Here is a 20,394-nt window from a genome sequence, read left to right on the forward strand (position 1 = left end):
TACAGACAAGGTGAATAGATAGGTAGCTAAATAGATAAAGAGAGAGAGAGGAAGAGAGAAGATGCATTATTAATTATTAAATCCAGTCTGATGAGAATTCACTGCTTGAGTTCAGTTTTGGTGTTAAACTCCCAAGAATACCACCTGGATCAATAGTCTTTTTTTTCTGATTATTGGCAAAAGGTTTACAGCGGTCTTCTTCTTAGAGATGCTGCTAAGACTGTAATTAAGCCAAGAGATACAATAACTGAAAAAATGTGCACATAAAAAATCTCTTGATGAATGAATCACAGGCAAGGATATGCTGTATAAACACTGTATAAATTAACAGTACTCAGTGCTGGTTCTAACAGCCAGAGCTGCTTCAAGCTTTATCAGAATCACAATCAGAATACTTTATTAATCCCTAGGGAAATTATGCGAGTTACAGTTGCTCCAGTACAGTAACATTAAGAAAAACAGAAACAGAAAACAAAACCGACTGAGACAGGACTCTTCTAGACACTCTAACACACACCAGGACAATGTACATTTCAGATTTTTCATTTAAAATTTTCAGATTGTCTATTTTATTTAATTCATGTAATGTACAAAATTCACCCGGGTGGGAGGTATTGGTATTGTCCAACATTGTCCTTATCTTGGACAACATTGTAAATGGTAAATGGCCTCTTCGACACCACCTTAAAAGAGTGCAGCTCCATACACACAACATTACTGGCCTTATGGATCAGTTTATTGACTCTGTCGACATCAGCAACCCTCAACCTGCCGCCCCAGCATGCAACATCATAGAGGATAGCACTGGCCACACCTGACTTATAGAAAATCCTGAGATTTGCTGGTGTGGCTCTGGATTCCAGGCTGACTGCAGGTGAGGTTGTAGGTGAACATCTGGCACAGCTGTCCTGTGCCAGATGTTCTGTTGACCCACTGAGAGAGGCTTCATTTAAGAATCACCAGGAACACTGAAGCTCATTGCACTGATCAAGCAGGACTCATGATCTTCACCAGCAGCTCCCTCACAGGGAAATCTTCAGGGCTCCACCGTAGGCCGACCCCAGGAGATGGATAAACCCAGCATTTCATGAACACTGTGATGGAGACCTTTGGTTTGTGTAATGTTATAAATACTCTTTTTTTTTTTATGTGCAAAAAACTGTAAAGGAATTCCAGATCACAAGTTTGTAGTTTGACATACAAGTGATGACCTTTGACCTTCATCAGGTTTTATTTAATTGTGTCAGAGAAAATCAGCTGTGCTCTTCATGCAGCTGAGTACATCTAGTGTTTAAAATAGAAGCTGTGCAGGTCTGAGATCAGCAGCTCGCTGAAAAACCAAGCTGAGGTCCTGTTAATGCTGATATATAGTGACACAGTTACATGGGTGATTAGTCCTTTTGACTTTTTGTCTTTAACTTTATAAATAAAACAGCTGCAGCTTTCACTGACAGCACATGTGGTACTTTAACCTTTGTACTGTTTTCATCAGTTCATTTTGCAGTTAACATGTGAACATGATGGATGATCTGTCTGCTCTCACTGGTTGGTGCTGAGGTCCAAATCTGAGGGCAGCTCCTGTAATCACAACGAGAACAGAATCATCACAAACTGAAATATAAACTTTATCTTTCAAATCCCAAATAAAGCTGATCCTTCTCTGTCCTCACACACCCAGGATCTGAAGCTCTTCTCTTACATTTTTTTTCAGTTCTACGGTTCAATCCATAGTTACTTATTAATGAGGAGTTACTGAAGTACAAGCTTTAAAAAAAATAAATTGGTGTTACTGTCTTTAAAGATGTGGCAAGAGACTGAAAACATGCTGCTGTTTGAATATATTTAATAATCAGCTCTGCAGCTCTGAGCTGAAGCAGAGTGCAACCTGTTGCTTTTACAGTATAATACTTGTAATAAAAGTACAGTAACGGTAATTAGTGACTGAGCAACTCGGGACGTTTCTCTTGATTTCTTTAGTCAGGGTAAATTCATTCATCTGCACGGATTAGCTAAACGAACTTTACAAAACACGTTTCCCCGACAGCCAAGTGCTCATTTTAGCTAGGTCTCAGGACCTAGCTAAGGACGGTAGTTACGGATGATCTTACAAACACGTTTAACTTACTGAAAAAGTGCAGCAGGGCCTCGGATCCTTCTGTCGGGTTGTCCAGTTTACTAAAGGTTAAAACAGGTTAATCAGGTTAAAACAGTCGGTCGTGGTTTTGTAACGTAAACGCTGGCCCTCCTCTCAGAGCCTATGCTCGATCTGCTATTCCTGAACAGAGATACGCAAGTTTCCCCGTGACTGCAGCTGTCAGTCAAAGCTGCTATGATGGCGTTACACCCCAATTTAACATCGCCCCGTCAGTAATTAGAATCAAACTTATGGGAAAGGAGACCCCTTAGACATGAATCAACGCGATGAGAACTATTGATAACAAAAGAAAGAATCATATCCACTAACATGGAGGAGGCGAGGTTTATGACCTATACTTCAGCCAGACACCAGGGGGCGACAGAGACGTTTTGGCTTCATTTTTTGGGAGCTATCGCGTCGTCCATGTTTTCTACAGTCATTGATCTGTTGCAACACTGCAACAGATCTAAAACTACAAAAAGAGCAAAACAACCAGTGTTGGGTAAGTTACTTTAAAATAGTAACTTAGTTACATTACTAGTTACTTCTCTCAAAAGTAACTCAGTTACTTCAAGTTACTCGTTACTTTCAAAGTAACTAGTTACTAGGGAAAGTAACTTTGGTTTTACTCAGAATTCTCTTGTTAATGTGTTGCTTCCATAACTTTGCCAGTCTTCTAGCTTGCTTACTTGCCACAAGTGCACTGTGCCACCTGCCAATAGAAAGGAAAAGATAATGTGCATATTTCCACGAGACAAATCCCACGCCTGGACCGTCATTGACTGCTGCCATGATTCTAGCCTACGTCACAGCGTCATGTGCGCCTTTTACATCCAACACAAAAACTGCAGTCGTGGTGCTTTCGATTGTACTCAAAACTCGGAAATTCTGCCTTCTGAATAGGAAGATGTAGGTAACACCAGACTGCAGATGAGCTGCATACAGAGCTGGACTGGGACAAAAAAAATCATCCTGGGCATTTTGACTAGAGACCGGCCCACCATTATAGGAAAAATCATAAAGCCTTTGAATGAAAATAAACACTGTTGTGACAGTGATGTACACTGTTTTGATGGTATATATGCATCAATCTATCAATCGTTTGTTGTAAGATTCAGATAATTATTTTTTTAAAAGCTAGACATTTTAAATGAGAATAAGAAAGAAAAGTATTTCTTTGTGCCCCCCTTTTTCTGTTAATGCCCTACCTGCCCCCCTGGCAACACTTTGCTAGATCCGCACCTGCACAGTTACCAGCTGTCAGCTACTTAGAAAAGGATCCTGGGGTTATTTGTCTCTCAGAAACAGTTCATAACTTCCCTTCAACTCATTCATATCACCTAAAAGGTAAACCTGTTTCTCCATCACCTGTTCAGCTCTGATGATTCAGTAAGGACATCTCCTGGTTTCATCTTCATGTTTCCCTCTCACCAGATAACCAAACGATATCATGACCAGCAGCTTTTTTGCAGCTGTGGCTCCAGCAAACATCAGCTGATAGTAGAAATTAATATTAAATAAATTCTAACAACAGCTGATCAAGCTTAAACGTGCTGCTGTTGTTTAGCGCGACATCCGCTGGTTTCCTCTTTAGGCGCAAAGTGGGCGATAAACAAACAAGAGAGAAAAGACGATCAGCTGATCATTGATCAGTTTCATGATTGAAGTAGAAACAGGAGGGGGAGGGGGAGAGGATGAGAGAAGAAGAGGCAGCTGTGCAGCGTAAGACACAGAATAACTCCAGCTTTGTGTCTTTTTCATTGTAGCTGAATTACAGGACAAACTGTTCCTTTTCACCTCAATAAGAAACGCGTAATATTTTCTCTGAATACCAGACGGGAGGGTTGGCAACTCTAATAACTTATGAACAAAATAAAGTTCAACATCATTAACTTCATAGCACCACCCAGCTGTATAGAAACTCCGTCATGCTAGCTAGCACGCAGTACAGAAAAAGTCAGCACAACGAAAATAAACTCCACCTAAACTTGGTTTATATCTGACCCAGATAGACTGCAGGTCATGACTTCTTACCTGAAGTTCAGTTCACACTTGGACCGGCGGCCACCTCGGGTCTCTTTTCCTTCTGCGTCCCTTTTCCTTTATCCACCTGCTGGCCTCCACCACTTGCTAATGTTACTGAATCTGTGGAAGCTCCGCGATAGCCACCACACGAAGTAACGAGTAACGACCCTATCTAAATCCCAGTAACGAGTAACGCGTTCCTGATTTTGGCATAATAACTAGTTACCGTGCTCGTTACCACAATAATAACGTAGTTACTGTAACACGTTACTTAATAACGCGTTAGTCCCAACACTGAAAACAACACACAAAAAAAATGAAATAAATGTAAAACTTCTTCAGCCATTTGAGGCACCAGTATAGGCTATTTGGTATTAAAATATAATAATAATTAATGGTGATAAATAGTTTTCTGCTTTAACACATTGGTTCTCAAACTTTCTGACATGCCAAAATTACAAATGCAAAAATAAATAATTTTAAAAAATGTTTTGTGCCCACACCAAGGAGTTTGTAATTAGGCAAGGCAAGGCAAGGCAAGTTTATTTGTATAGCACAATTCAACAACAAGGTGATTCAAAGTGCTTTACAGAGACATTAGAAACAAGAACAAATAAAAAGCATGATTTAAAATTGATTAAAACAAGCAAATAAACTAACTAACTAATTAACAAACAAACAAACAAACAAACAAACAAACAACAGTATATAAAATCAAAACAGATAAAATCAGAACAGTAGATAAAATCAGTAGTTAAATGTAAGTTTTGAAATTTAAGCTTAAAGTGTGGATTTGGTGCTTTATTCAAATGCAGCTGAGAACAGGTGAGTCTTCAACCTGGATTTAAATAAACTGAGTGTTTCAGCTGATCTGAGGCTTTCTGGGAGTTTGTTCCAGATATAAGGAGCATAAAAGCTGAATGCAGCTTCTCCGTGTCTGGTTCTGACTCTGGGGACTGATAAAAGACCGGATCCAGATGACCTGAGGGATCTGGATGGTTCATACTGGGTCAGGAGGTCATTGATGTATTTTGGTCCTAAACCATTCAGAGCTTTATAGGCCAGCATCAGAACTTTAAAGTCTATCCTCTGACGGACAGGCAGCCAGTGTAAGGACCTCAGAGCTGGACTGATGTGGTCCACTTTTTTGGTCTTAGTGAGGACTCGAGCAGCAGAGTTCTGAATGAGCTGTAGTTGTCTGACTGATTTTTTAGGTAGACCTGTAAAGATGCTGTTACAGTAATCAAGCCTACTAAAGATGAATGCATGGACTAGTTTTTCCAGGTCCTGTTGAGACATCAGATCTTTTATCCTTGATATATTCTTGAGGTGATAGTAAGCTGACTTTGTTATTGTCTTAATGTGTTTTTCTAAGTTTAGGTCTGCATCCATCACTACACCCAAATTTCTCGCCTGGTTTGTGGTTTTTAGATGTATAGATTGAAGTTCTCTGGTGACCTGTAATCGTTTTTCTTTGGCGCCAAAGACTATTACCTCAGTTTTGTTTTTGTTTAGCTGGAGAAAATTGTGGCACAACCAGTCATTGATTTCCTCAATGCATTTACCAAGAGCCTGTACAGGGCCTCGGTCTCCTGGTGACATTGTGATATATATTTGTGTGTCATCTGCATAGCTGTGATAGTTTATTTTGTTGTTGTTTATAATCTGTGCCAGTGGGAGCATGTAGATGTTAAACAGAAGGGGTCCCAAGATGGAACCTTGGGGAACTCCACATGTGATACTTGTCTGCTCAGATGTGAAGTTACCTATTGATACAAAGTATTTCCTGTTTTCTAAGTATGTTTTGAACCAGTTTAGTACAGTTCCTGAAAGACCTGTCCAGTTCTCCAGTCGTTTGAGTAATGTGTTGTGGTCAACTGTATCAAATGCTGCACTGAGATCCAGTAAAACTAGGACTGACATTTTTCCACTGTCTGTATTCAGACATATGTCATTAAACACTTTGGTCAGAGCGGTTTCAGTGCTGTGGTTCTGTCTAAAACCTGACTGGAAGGCATCGTAGCAATTATTCTGTTTTAAGAAGTAATTGAGCTGTTGAGAAACTGCTTTTTCAATGATCTTACTTAAAAACGGGAGATTTGAGATCGGCCTGTAGTTGTTCATTTGTGTCTTGTCAAGATTGTCCTTTTTCAGTATAGGTTTGATTACAGTAGTTTTTAGTGATTCTGGAAACACACCTGATAATAAAGAAAAGTTGACGATCTGTAACAGGTCTGACTCTAAAGTCTTTGAGACCTTTTTGAAAAAACTTGTTGGCAGGACATCTAAACAGCAGGAGGAGGAGTTCAGTTGACCTAAGATGTCCTCCAGGTCTTTGCTGTTAATTGGGTGAAACTGTTTCATGGTGTTTAAACAGTTTTTTGGTGGACACAGTACATATCCTGGATCTGCTGTTGATGTACCAATTGCTTGTCTAATTTTTTGGATTTTTTCTGTGAAGAATTTGGCAAAGTCATTGCAGGCCATGGTCGAATGAAGTTCAGCTGCCACTGACACAGGAGGGTTTGTTAGCCTGTCAACTGTAGAAAATAAGACCCGAGCATTATGGCTGTTTTTAGTGATGATGTCAGAGAAGTAGGACCTCCTTGCATTCCTCAGTTGTAAATTATAATTGTGAAGTTTCTCTTTATAAATGCCATAATGAACCTGGAGGTTTGTTTTTCTCCATCTGCGCTCAGCTTTCCTACACTCTCTTTTTTCATTTTTCACCAGTGTGGAGTTTCTCCATGGAGACTTTTTCCTTCCAGAGATAACCTTCACCTTAATGGGAGCAATAGTGTCCATTACATTTAACATGTTAGCATTGAAGCTATTGACGAGCTCATTGACTGACCCTCTGGGCAGGTCAGGTGTTAATGGGAAGACCTGGTTAAATTAGTCAAGTAATTAAACAGTCATTAACAAATCAAAAAGATACAAGATGAATTTTAGTTAAAAGTTGACATTAAGAGCAACAGGCTCTTGTTTTTTAATGACCTTTACAAAAACAACAAAAAACAATCAAAAACTTTTTTTCCCATGATGCTTCAATACCTGGTCCATGTTCCACAGCTTGAGAACCACTGTTATCATGTGCAGTGCATGGATATACATTAAAAATTAAAACAGTTTTACTGATCTTACTTTTTCAAAAGGTTTAGAAAACAGAAAGTGTCATGTCTTCATTGTTAGGTTTAAAGAAAAGAACAAAAACTTGATAAATAATATAAAGTGTAGAGTTAAAATACACACGCAAGTGTTGCTAATGCTAACAAGGATTAAAATTTATGTAACTGAATTTACCATACTCAGCTATGCAAAAGGCGAAAAATATCTTTACATCCATTATTAAATCTAAACACAAATTCAGCAACAAGATCCAGACAAAATGAGTCAACAGTTTCTATCCTAAAATAAAAATAAAACAACATGCTGCTGTGGCCCCCTTCCGGTACTGAAGGTAGGCAACATGTAATAATTCATACAGTATGCCCTCCAACCAGCCACCATTCAATTCAGAGTCATTTACATTAAATGTAAGAAAACACCTCAAGTTTTCCTGAACTGCAAACAGCAAATCAACAGATCTGCGAAAACATGAAAGTATAATGTGACCTTTGACACTGCACATTTCATAAATTGTGTTTTTGCTGACTTTGCTTTCTGTCTTAAGTTTGTATACTCGTAGTTCACAAATGAATTCAACACAAAACAGATGATCAGAGGGTTTCATTGACATGACTTTAGAAGCTTGTTTATAAACAGCTGTTAAATATGCTAATTAACCTTTTACAAAAGTGAAGCAGCCAAAACAAAAACTTAAGGCAGTACCAGAATACATTTCTAGTATAAAAAGAGGTATTGTTTTAATAGTTATTATTAATAGCTGCAGTGCTGACATGTCTGCTTGACTGGTTTAAAACTGTAAACATTGTAAGTTTTATACTCAAACATTCACATAAGTACCATCATGACCACTGAGACAATGGAAACTGTGACTCAACAAGACTAGAACATTTAAAAAAAAAAAACCCTCAGAATTTAATGATAATAATTTAGAATATGCACTTAACACATGAAAACATGGAAAATCATTAAAAAAAAAAATGTAAACTTGACATCACACTAACAAAATACCCACCTTCTAATCTATCACATAATATTTCAGTCAGTGACCAACAGTGTTGGTCAAGTTACTTGAAAAAAGTAATCAGTAACTAATTACCAATTACTTCCCCAAAAAAGTAATCATATTACTTTACTGATTACTTATTTTCAAAAGTAATTAATTACTTAGTTACTTAGTTACTTTTTAAAAACACGATTTACAACCTGAATAGGTGATAAAGCGATAGATCTTTCAGCCTAATTATACTTTTTCTGCATAATCCATCATACAAAATGTAATCAAATGGAAAAGTCTCTTTTTAAAACTTGTTTTATTAGTTTTAATCTTTTAACTTTATGCATCAAGCAAAAAATGTAATTATATGCAACATTCTCTGACTGGAAGAAATTAGTTTAACATTTAAACTTATTTTCTGCACATTCCAGCACATAAAATATATTTTTTGTGTGTGTGTTTACACTCAGTCTTTCAAATAGATGCAAGTAAAACACAGCAGAAAATAAATAAAATCAAAGACTAGCGGTCCTGTTGCTCTATTTTCACCTGTAAAGCAGGAGTGGGGTAGGCGGAGGTTTGCCCTGGTGCAGGTGTACCGCAGAATCCGCAAGTTTCTCTGTGTGTTTCCCATTACGTGGTAGCGCACTCGGTGCTTGCTTGGAGGTTTAGGGGTTTTTTTTTTCACTGTAAAAAGAAGTTTTCTTCCCACGCACAACGGACACTAATGTTTTTGTCACTTTTTATGGAATCAAACTCAAAATAAGGTCAGTACTTCCATGCTTTAAACGCTGCATGCTCATACTCTCTCCCGCACTCAATATATGATCCGTTGTTGATCTGCACACAGCTGTTGTCACGAACGTAGCACTCGCTTACGTCACTGTCATGAGACAGTCTCGCACAAAAAAAAAAATCACGGTTTTAGTAACGCAGTAACGCAGCGTTCCTACAGGAAAGTAACGGTAATCTAATTACCGTTTTTGCAATGGTAATCCCTTACTTTACTCGTTACCTGAAAAAGTAATCAGATTACAGTAAGGCGTTACTTGTAATGTGCTGGGGAAAAAAATTTTAATCATAAAACAATGAATGTTTATTAATTAGCAATAAATTTCATAAATCCATGTATGAAGTGTGACTTTATAGACTGGTCACTGCTCTCCACCTACAGCAGCTGGAGTTACAAATCGTTAACAAAGCTTGTTTTGCCTGAGTGGATATTTTAGAAAACCTTTCCATCTCATTATGTATGATAGCCAACAAAGTACACTGCTCAAAAAGGAACACTTGATTATCACCATATATCACAAACCAGTTTTAGCACCCGATTCACATAACACTGGACCACTATGGCCCCTCCAGCAGGTGATGGGTTCACTGGAGTAACTGGGGTCAGCCAGGACCCATGAATAATAGGTTTTTAATAAAAAGCCCCTTGACTAAGCCTGGCTTTATGAAGGGGCCCTGGTAACCAAGATTCTGTCAAGTAACTTCTCATCATCAAACTCTTTTGAATCACACTTGGTCTGGCCCTTTACCCATGACCAATTTACCTAGGGAGACCCTACCAGGACCAAACTGTCCTCAACAACAAAGCTCCTGGGATCAGAAGGACACGCAAACCCCTTCACCGTGATAAGGTGGTGATTCATGAAGGGGGATTACACCTGGACAAATCTTTGCTTTTACTTCTGTATCAATTACCCTATGCTTACTTTGGATCTGTGCCTGAATTTAACTGTTTACTTTTGCTTATCAGTTCCTTTTTTAAATCATTCCTCACACTGTGCATTATGACAGGAAGTGAAGATAAGGAAAACAGAAAGATAACATCAAAGGGCAAACTAATAACAATACGTTGTCAAGGTGTGCTGTGTGCAGCAGGATGTAGGACTCAAATGCTGGACTTGGAGACTGAAACTTGGAAACTTGAATATGAATTCAAGGAAACTAAAACTAGAAACTCAAAGCACAAAGCACGAAGCACTAACTAGAAAAACTGGGGAACTGGGAAACAAAACTGCGAACAGAGAACTAGAATGCTACCAGAAACAGAGAGACGAAAACACAGCACGGTGAGGGTACAACACGACACAGAACAAGGAAAACACAGGGCTTAAATACACAGAGGTGTAACGAGTGAACGAGACAAAGGAGGAGTGCACAGCTGGCAGTAATGAAGCGTTACAAGACAAAGGGGAAGCAAAACTGAAAACATCTACATAGGACAGGGACTGTCAAAGTAAAACAGGAAACATGAGACAGATCACAAAGACTGCAGCATCCAATCTTAGTAAATACACCGATTACGATTAATGACTGATGAGAGAAACCAAATTTTCCAGTTTTCCTGGAAAACAAAAGTGTAGCTTTCGTTTTCCAGGAAAACTGCACTCTCCTGGAAAATACTGCAACGTGTTACTTTTTACAGTTAAAGGAAAAGATTTCAGCAGGGTGAAGACCTTTAATTTTATTAAAATTAATTTAAAAAAATAAACAAAAACCCTATGATTCAACACAGTAAAAAAAAGTCTCATTCTAACCTTTTTAAAGATTTTTTTTCCTCTTTCAAATTTCCTTATATGCTGCTTTACGTTAGGTTATCCGAGCAAAATATCTGCTTTCACCCCCATGTACAAACAAGGGTGGGGCTGTATTACTCAAGTATTATATACTATGTGGTAATCTTACTGGTTGGAATTACAAGGTATTCAGACGGTGTGCTTCGCTTGACTGTTTGTACTGTCTGAACCTTATGGTCTCTGTGGTCTACTGATAACACTGATAACATTGTTTTAAACAGAAGCCCTGTGGGTTGTTATCCTCAGTAGCTTAACGGCTTGTGTTATCAGGAGATGAAGAACAGAAAGAACAGTTACCTTCTGTGAACAGTCACAGAAAAACTGCCATTCATATTAGCCAGAGCTGGTATGTACACCCTAAATGCTGTGGTAGTGACAAGAAAGCTATAACTAAACTTCATTAAAAACTAAGAGATGATAAACAAAAAGGGGGCAGAGAGATAAACGAACACCAAGTATGTCCACCGGTTCTCCATCTGTTCATTTACCAGCTGACTTGAGAACTTGAGAGAGCTTTCAGTACAGATATAGTCCATCCTTTGCTTCCACAGCTGTCAGGGAGATTGCTGTGGTAGACAGTTCAGAACATTTGTTTAAAATGGTTTTAATTTTAGCTGAACATGCAAAGACCGTCAGTGTATCTGCATATTTTAAAAATACCATTTAAACTTCTATCATATTCAACACACACACTCATTTTTTAAGAAGAGCAGATTTAATAAAATGACTTGTTCAAAACTAAAACTACTAATATTTCTACCATAACTGCATAACAAAGATTTTTACATTAAATAAAGTCATTAGCGTCAAAATATTCAGAGAGAGAAATTAAACTTTGAGTGAAAAAACTGCATATTTCAACAAATTAACAGTTACTGACCTCTGTCTGACGTTGTTCTTGCTACGCTGCACTGTCACCAATTGATTCATTTGTTGGGACACGCCGCCAAAAAAGTGTAAACCTATGCCTGGAATTTTGGGGACATTAATTAAAAATCCCTCCAACACCACTGCAATAGCGCTGAAATAAAACAATCAGGTGAATGAGTAACCCAATGTTAAAAGTCAGATATCCAAATACGTGAAACAAAGGCCAATGGCAAACGAGGAGCTATTGTCTATTGTAACACGCTAACTAGTGCACTTTTCCCCCCCACAGAAAGTATCAAAACTGCCAATTAGGCCATTCCTATGATTTGCACTCTCTCTGATAAGATTGCTTTGATTTTGCAGCATAAGTATGGCCTGATTAACTACCGTCAAGAGCTCATTTGTCCACACTTCCATACTATTTTCCTCTTTAATTTAAGAAAAACTAAAGAAGCATTCCACACAGCTTTTAAATAAAGTGTCCATTTAAATTCAAACACCTCAAAATAGAGACTGTGTATATATAAAAAAAAAACGAAAGTAAAAATAAAAACATTTTTGGTCAACCCCTTTGAATTAAAGAGTCTATACTTCAGTTTGGACAGTAGGTCCACATGCTTTAAAGTCAGATCTACTAAATATTATTCTACATTTTGGAAACATGCAAGTTAATGTATGAAGTACCTTTGATCTTCATGTTTATAAAAGTACCATACTGCAGCCCCAACGATGCTCAGGAAAATCAAAACACCAAGTAAGGCCCATGCAGCAGAGCACGATCCTGCAGGGACACAAGAATGAAGGATATAATGAGAATTACATTATCTGGCATTTATGTTTTATGTTTCATATATTGAGATGACTCAGACAATACTTAAACATATACCATACACAAATCAAACATGTAGCTCGTGTAGGTTGAGGGCAGGTTAACAATGATCACTTCTGGTACTGTTGGTCAAAAATGTTCTGGCAAAAACTTTTCTAGTCTTGGGTGAAGATAAAGGAAGAGAAGATGGGAAAGGTGTGTGAGAAAGCTGTCTGATACAGTTGGGGAAAAGCAGAAAGAAATGAACTGTTTCTAATTTTTATGGTAGTTTCATTTTAATGAGACAACATATCAACCTAAAGTCCAGAACAAATAGCCAGAATTCTGGTTTCAACGGACTGACAGACAGATTAAACCAATCAATTAATCACAGATACTTCTGACCTGAACTGAAGAAACCACAGAATTGGTTCCTTCTTTTCCAACTCTGCACCATGGGAAAAACCAAAGAGCTATCAAAGGACATCATGGACAAGAATGTAGATCTGCTGTAATGGATTACAAGACTATCGGCAAGTAGCTCGGTGAGAAGGTGACAACTGCTGGTGTGAATATTTGGAATAGAAAGATGCTCAGATTTTCATCAGGAGTGGCTGGGATGGACAGAATTAGAAATGAGTAAATCAGAGGGAAAGCTACGTTTGGAGACAAAATTAGAGAGACTGAGATGGTTTGGACGTGTGCAAAGGAGGAAGAGTGCATATTTTAGATGATGACTATTTAGTTCTCAGGCAGAAGAAAAAGACAAAGTGAAAGAGGAACACTGATGTTTAATGAATGTAATAAAAGAGGGCATGGAGGTTGGCAGGAAAGAGGAGGATGCTAGAGCATGAGGCAAATAGTTTGATCCCTAAAAGGTCTGAAAAAAGAAGCAAAAATTTTTGAGCAAACCCTCATTTCTTCATAGTTTAGTCTTAAGGAGCCAGACTTTCGTTCTTTAAAGTATTTTTTCATAGCTTCTAAGGAGAACAGCCGAAAGAAGACTACATGCACCCATGGCACAATCAGAATCTCTCAGACTGGCACAATCTAAGACATAAGACCATGAACAGAATATATCATACGTTAAGGCAAGTTTTAAATTGTAGAACTGACTTGAGTAATATGTACTGCACTGGGTGGGCATTAGTCATCCATTTACTTGTCTGTTTTATGCTGGCTCTAAGGTTAGGCAATCATTTCCTTAAGCTATTTGCTTACAAACGATTCTTAACCTCTTATTTGTATGTGGGTGGAGTGCCTACAGAAGTCCATCATTTATCCGTCATAGTAGATGTTCAAGTTTCTATTTATTTCCTTTGAAAGAAGTCCACAGAAAATAAAACAGAACAACATCAGAATTAGGGCAGGGCAATACGGCCAAAAATATTTATCACGATATATATTTGATATAACTGACGATATAACTGACGCGAGACAAAACACTTTACAACTCCAAAACTTTATTAGTGCAAAAAACAAACAAACATCAATGTATTTTCACTTAAACAAGCAACTGTTTTTATGTGCATTAAAGCTATATAAAATTTTAACAGCGCAAATGCAAAAGTTATTGTTGACAGGCATTTCCAGTGGAAATGGGCCGACATATCCTGAGCATAGCGATGTACAATATCGACAAAACTTAAAAAGAGGTTATAGACAGACACAATACGGTAATATTATGCTAAAGCACAGTACGTATCACTCTGCGAGGCTCCTGACTACGGTAGCTGTAACGCTCCGACAATCCATCAAGCGGTGCTGCTTCGTAGCTTACCAAAGTCGTATTGAAACTAGTGCTGTCAGTGTTAATCTTGTTAAAATGATGGCAAATCTCCGTTAGCGAGTTAACGCGGATCGCCGCGTGCGAGGGGCTGGACGGCGCTAACGTGTTGACGCCGTGCAGCCCCAGGTGTTTCGGCCCGCTTGCATGTTCTACCAAAAATTGTGCTTTGGTGTCTATCTGATGGATGAATAATAAACCAGTGCCACACTACTGAAGTTGGCACCATTTTTACAAACCAATTCAGGTTCATCTGTTTCATTCAACAATCCGCTTTCGCCCTGCTCATTCTCCCTTGCCGCCATACTTTTTCCGCCATGTGTGTATGAAAACAAAGGCACTGCCTTTGTTTTAAACATATTCCATCGCGATATTTCATTTTCTTATCGTTGCCTAACATTATGTTATGACCGGCTGTGTGCAGGCAGGAATAGGACCCAAGGTGCAGACGCTCGGAGGCAAAACTTGAACTCAAAACAGCTTTAATGCTAAACTCAAATGTAACATAACTGGATATGTCAAAATAAACTTACACCGGAAGACTGACAGAACACACAGCAAGATAAGTAGATCGCGACACGGACACAGAGAAACACAGGGCTTAAATACACAGATACACAAATACACTGCAACAGAGGGAAACGAAGAATCCAAAGAATAGAAATGATAAATAATACATAAACTCAAAACCCTGGGTCAACAACCCAGGCATCCTAACACATTATACCGGTATTACCGTGAACGGTATGATATGGCCCAGCCCCAATCAGAATGATGCAACATCCACAAAAGCTAAAATCAAAAAAATCAGAAACCAGTTCAAAAAGATTTGGACAAACTGCACAGCTAAGTCCAAGCTGACCTCACCTGATGCCACATGCACGTAGAGCTGACCACGTTTACTTCCATATGTGTTAGATGCTTCACACTGATAAAGGCCATTCAGATCAGAGGTCAGGCTCAGCAGTTGTAGCTTTGCACCATCTACTTTGACAGCAGACTCCAGCAAAGACTGGCCAGATCTGGAAAAACATGAACGAGACCTGAACGTGAAATGTACAGAGAAGGCAGAAAAATGTGAGTTGTGCTAAAAGCTAAACATCTACGTTAATCGTGGCAGTTTTATAAATTATGGTCGACATTGAGTGGATGGATCTATGCAGGTCAGATTTTTGGAAGCATCCTTCATGTTTCTTTAAAACTAAAACGAGGTCACTTCAGCCTGTGCAGCTAGTTTTAACCCTCTCAGGCTCAAATTAAGTTTTTTTTGCTAATGCACAACCAAGTCCTGCAGTGGTAATTCTGAGTAAAAAAACCTCATAAAATATGTATGTGGGGTAATCAGGTTGTTAGTTTTTAACTGTTGCAAATTGGCAACGCCTGCCTCAAGAGGGTTAACTACAGGCCTGCTTAAAAACAGCAAAACCAGTGGAACTATGAGGATATTGTGTGCTCACAGTCAACTGTCTTGTTTGGTGAACACATTGATCGACTTGTACATAGAACTTCAGATAATGTCTCTCCTCTTTGTCTCCTGCTTACCTCTGCAATCCAAGACAAACATTTTAATCAGATTGCAGCTTATATGCCTAAAGTGCTCACACTGAACTTTCATCTGATATTATAGTTTGCAGCTTATTGTCCAAAATTCACTCTAAACACTCTAAAACCATCTTTACTGACATGTGCTTGGTGATAACACCCTTTCCTGGGGGGTGGCTGTAGCTCAGGAGGAAGAGATGGTCATCTACTGAATGGAAGGTTGGTGGTTTGATCCTTGGCTCCCCCAGTCTGCGTGCCAAGCATGCTTGGGGAAGATACTGGCCAGATACTAAAAAGTTGCATCCATCGGAGTATGAATATGTGTGAATGTTAGTTAGTGAGTACTTTAAAAGCATAGAAGAAAGTGTTTATGTGAATGGGTGTGTATAAAGCGCTTTGAGTGCTCTAGGAGAGTAGACAAGCACTATAGAAGACTCAGTGCTTTTAATATTACCACTCCCGTGAAATGAAATGAATATTTCAACTGAAACCAATATTCAAACTACTTTACCTGCTCCAGATAAAGTTTGCATTTGGTTTGGCTTCTGTCACACACTCGAACGAGTCCTCTGAAATCACTCTAATGTTCACTTCTGTGGGAGAAACTGCAAAAAAAGAAAGAATGAAAGACCTGTGTTAATATGTAAAAAACAAATAAGCAAAGAAATGCATTTTGGGTACTTTTCATGTAGTTTCAAGGAGAGATCCTGTCATACACATTCAAGCATGTTGGTGCTCTGTTTAAAAGCATGGTCTTTATGGGGATTTCAACCAGAAATAGAACACCACAGATGAACCGTGTCATTTAAAAAAAGAACCCACACAACTGGAAGCACATGCTTTAACTTTGAAAACAGCCTCTAGTATTTTTGCTTCACTGGACAGATCTGAAACAAATGAAGTCATTGTCAAGCTTTACAAACAGGTTTAAGCTAGTCTGTGCACCATGGTGTCGTGTCACTTGCCTTTAGCTGCTGACAGTTAATTTTTAACCTGAACATCTGCACTCTTACCGAGAGCAAATATATAGTGCAAACCTATATTTCACATGACCAATGTAAATAGTGCATCGCACAACTGCTAGTAAGTTAAAAAAAAAAAAAAAAACACAGTTGGACTTTGATTAAACAGACATAGTTTCAATTCTACTTTTCCCCCAGTCAAGTCCCCAGACAGACTTGACTGGGGGAAAGAAGGGGAGAAAGAAAGAGGGAAAGAGAAACAGCTGAGAAGAGGGACGGGGGAGAAGGGCAAAAGACAAAAACCAACAGAATGAGCAGAAAAAAAAAATGCATATATCAATCACCTGGATCACCTGCTGAGAAAGAAAAAAGAAAACAAGCAGAAGAGAACAAGAGTAATAGAATAAACAACATCACAATGATATATGGGAATATGACAGTAAATACTAAATATTAAACATTATTGTGCAGCACATAAGATCAACAGAACACAGTGTGCTTTGAGGTAGGAGCCAAAAAGGGTGTAGTTTGTGGGTGTGATCACCCGTGTGTACACCTGTGAGCATGGACGCGCTTGTTTTTTAAAAAGGTTCCTTCATGTAATGATCTGCTAGAGGGTGTGGGGGGGCCGCAGCCCCGTTTACTGAGTTTTCTGCATTTCTGTCACGGTTCTGGGTCCGTTGGACCCAGTATTTTGAGTTCATTATGTTTTGGTACTTTTGCATCATGGATTTTCCTTTATGTTTCTCTGGTACTTGGTGTTTCAGTTATCTTGGTGTTTTTCTATATTATGATTTATGATCTGATACTGTTGTGATTATGATTATCATTTAGTAGCCTTTGGTCAGTGTCAAGTCTGTCTCTGTCTAGTCTGTGTCTTAGTAAAGTGTGTTTTGTTTCCTGTTTTACTTTGAAGGTTCTTGTTCCTGTCTGATGTTAGTGTGTGCAGCTTTGTTCCCCCTGTCTTGTTAGCCCTGATCTCTCCCAGCTGTGTCTCCCTCCTGTTGCCGATTCCCCCGTTACTACCCTGTGTATATAAGCCCTGTGTTTTCCCATGCTCAGTGTTGCGTCGTACCCTCAGATTATTCCTGTGTGCCCTTGGTCTCAGTGTTCCATCTTCACTCCATGTTTGTTTTTCTGCCAGCAATAAAGCTGAGGTTTTTGAGTTTCAATTCCGTGTTAGAGTCCTGCATTTGGATCCTCATCTCTGCCTGCCCGCACACAGAGCCCTGACAATTTCAGCTGAACTGGGTGGTTCTGTCTCAGGACACAGATCAGGTTCCATTACTCGTCTCATCATTTGCAAAATCTTTATCCAGCTATTGTGACAACATGAGTGAATGACAGTAGCATGAGAACAAGGATAAAGCTGGTATCCCATACTGGGAAAAAACAAAAATCAACTCATGAACAAAGAAAAAAAGCAAAACCATGTCAACTCTTAACACTTAAGGTTACCTGAAAGTATGAAGTTTTGAGGGTTTATGTCTGCTTTTGTTCAAAACAAAGATGCAGGGTATAGTTTTAAAAAAGTGCAGCTATTACTTTTATTTTATCCATAATTGATGACGCTATTTCTGTTGCATGAGTAGCACAGATTAACTGGTAGCGAGTAATTAAGTTCTATAGTATTGCTTTGCAGTTGCAGTTTAATCAGTTAATCCTGGGTGTGCATGTGTACTTTTAATATTTGATTTAATAATCAAAATTGTTAAGTCAACAGTAAAAAAAAAAAGAAGACAAATAATAAACTACATCATCAGCTGATACTCACAGTAGATCTGTATAGTGAAGGGCAGACTTCTGTCTGTAGACAGTGAGCCACCACTGATGACACACTGGACCTGGTGACCGTTAATCTCTCTCGTAGGAACACCAAACAATGAGCTGACTGTAGTAGTTGTATCGTTGTCATACTGGGTGGAGTTTGCCGTCGTCCTCACTTTGTCTCCCAAAGCATCAGTGAGCCACCTCACCTCAGCAGGAGGCTTCGAGCCAGCAGCCGTGCAGGTAGCAAATAAAACCTCTTCAGTGCCCAAAGTGGGAAGATTGTCCTTGATGTTTGTGAAAGGAGGCACTAGGAGAGTTACAGCACACAATTAGTCAACATGCGAGCAACATGGTAAAATGTCTGTCTCACACACAAACACCCACAATATTTGAAATAAGGTTTTGTTTTATGTTTTTTTTATACCAAGCAAGTTTAGAGGTATCTCAGTCTTTTGATTTCCACTGGGAAACAACGTGAAGATGCACGTGTATCTGCCTTCATCCTTCAGGGCAACATTGGATAACTGGAGAGTTCCATTTTTGTCATTAAAATTCCCGATATATTTAAATCGATCATCACCTCCATTGACAAACTCCACTCCCTCTCTGGGTAAGATAGTGAGGAAATTGTCATTGTGAGGTTTTTCTCTCGTCTTCCTCTGCCAGGTAATCTGTGTCAGGTCATCGTTGGTACCAGTGACATAACACGATAAGATAGCAGTACCTCCTTGTTCCACTGTCACACTTCCACCAGTCACCTGGAGAGCTGTAAAAAGCATTCAGATAAAAATTTAATGAATTCTTTTGTGTGTGTATGTGTGTGAGAGAGATAGGTTGGGGGTGTAGATAATAAATGATGATACACAACTATTCAGTTTGATGAACCTCAAAGTTTGATTAAAAAAAAAACAAAAAAAAACATAATAAGACCCTGCAGCGCACATTGACGCCATATGTCTTGTGAGCCAAATCTCTGAAGCGTCAATATTAAAATAAGGAGCTGCAGTGGACAAATATAACATTCAAATTCAGTTCATTGTAGCCTAGTCACTACAAAATACCTTCTACATCAGCACATAGAAGAGACACGATCACGAGAAGGACACGTAGTAGCGCAGAGTCACATATGGACGGTATGTTGAGGCAGAAGCTGCCAAAAAAGGAAGCAGCTCCATCCATCCGCTAATCATTGCTGTCCACTAATCATAATATTTACACATTCCAACTTCCGGGAGAAAAAAAGTCCACAGCCCAAAAATGTTAGAGGACCGATGATTCTCTTGGGAGCCTTGCAGACAGAAAGAAGGACGCGGGCTGAAAACGGCTGGATACGGACTAGTGATGCGCTAGTCATGAACGATTCGTTCAATACTCGAGAATCACTTTACTGACTCATGAATCATGATTCACAAGCTCAACTGACTCACTGACTCATCCCTGTTGCTGTTAGCAGCAATGTATCTAGCTTATAATTAAAATTGTGGAGAAAAACACAACATCCAGTATCTTAACAAAAAAAAATTCTGCTCTGAACTGGAAGAAAAAACCCTGAGTAGAAGCTCACATCAAGAAAACAGCTCCTCGGTTCACAGTAGCATCGCTCTGCTAACATGCTAACAGCACATTTGAGCTACTCACCCCCTCCCTCCTGTGCTGAATCATAGAGGAACGAATCACTCACTCACTCACTAACCCCCTCCCTCCTGTGCTGAATCTTAATAGAGCGAACGAATCACTCAGGACTCACTAACTCCCTCCCTCCTGTGCTGAATCATAAGCGTAAGCG

General features: G+C 39.0%; 1 protein-coding gene across 3 annotated transcripts; it reads right to left on the bottom strand.

Annotated features, from left to right (window-relative positions):
• Positions 1-1,449: 1,449 nt before the first annotated feature.
• LOC120717501 (nectin-3-like) lies at positions 1,450-20,046 on the bottom strand. 3 transcript variants are annotated; one of them, XM_040005549.1, is made up of 8 exons: positions 19,670-20,044; positions 19,189-19,374; positions 18,613-18,915; positions 16,388-16,481; positions 15,202-15,356; positions 12,425-12,521; positions 11,751-11,891; positions 1,451-1,578 (listed from the first exon to the last, which is right to left on the bottom strand). In XM_040005549.1, the coding sequence occupies exons 1-8, from the start codon at positions 19,785-19,787 to the stop codon at positions 1,494-1,496; spliced, it is 1,179 nt and encodes a 392-aa protein (XP_039861483.1). In that variant the 5' UTR covers positions 19,788-20,044; the 3' UTR covers positions 1,451-1,493. The 3 variants fall into 3 exon arrangements, with proteins under 3 accessions (XP_039861485.1, XP_039861483.1, XP_039861482.1); XM_040005548.1 differs by having other exon boundaries at positions 1,453-1,578; positions 19,033-19,374; positions 19,670-20,043; XM_040005551.1 differs by lacking the exon at positions 19,189-19,374 and having other exon boundaries at positions 1,450-1,578; positions 19,670-20,046.
• Between the last annotated feature and the right edge of the window lie 348 nt (positions 20,047-20,394).

The sequence above is a fragment of the Simochromis diagramma genome, unplaced genomic scaffold (assembly GCF_900408965.1).
Source record: "Simochromis diagramma unplaced genomic scaffold, fSimDia1.1 OVJJ01000501.1, whole genome shotgun sequence".
NCBI classification, from domain to species: Eukaryota; Metazoa; Chordata; class Actinopteri; order Cichliformes; family Cichlidae; genus Simochromis; species Simochromis diagramma.

Coding starts and splice junctions, on each gene's coding strand:
- LOC120717501 (XM_040005548.1), bottom strand. CDS start 19,787: ATGGATGGAGCTGCTTCCTTTTTTGGCAGCTTCTGCCTCAACATACCG. Junction 15,357..16,387: donor GCAAACTTTATCTGGAGCAG/GTAAAGTAGTTT, acceptor ATGTTTTTCCAG/ATCTGGCCAGTCTTTGCTGG. Junction 12,522..15,201: donor CTACGTGCATGTGGCATCAG/GTGAGGTCAGCT, acceptor GTGTCCCTGCAG/GATCGTGCTCTGCTGCATGG.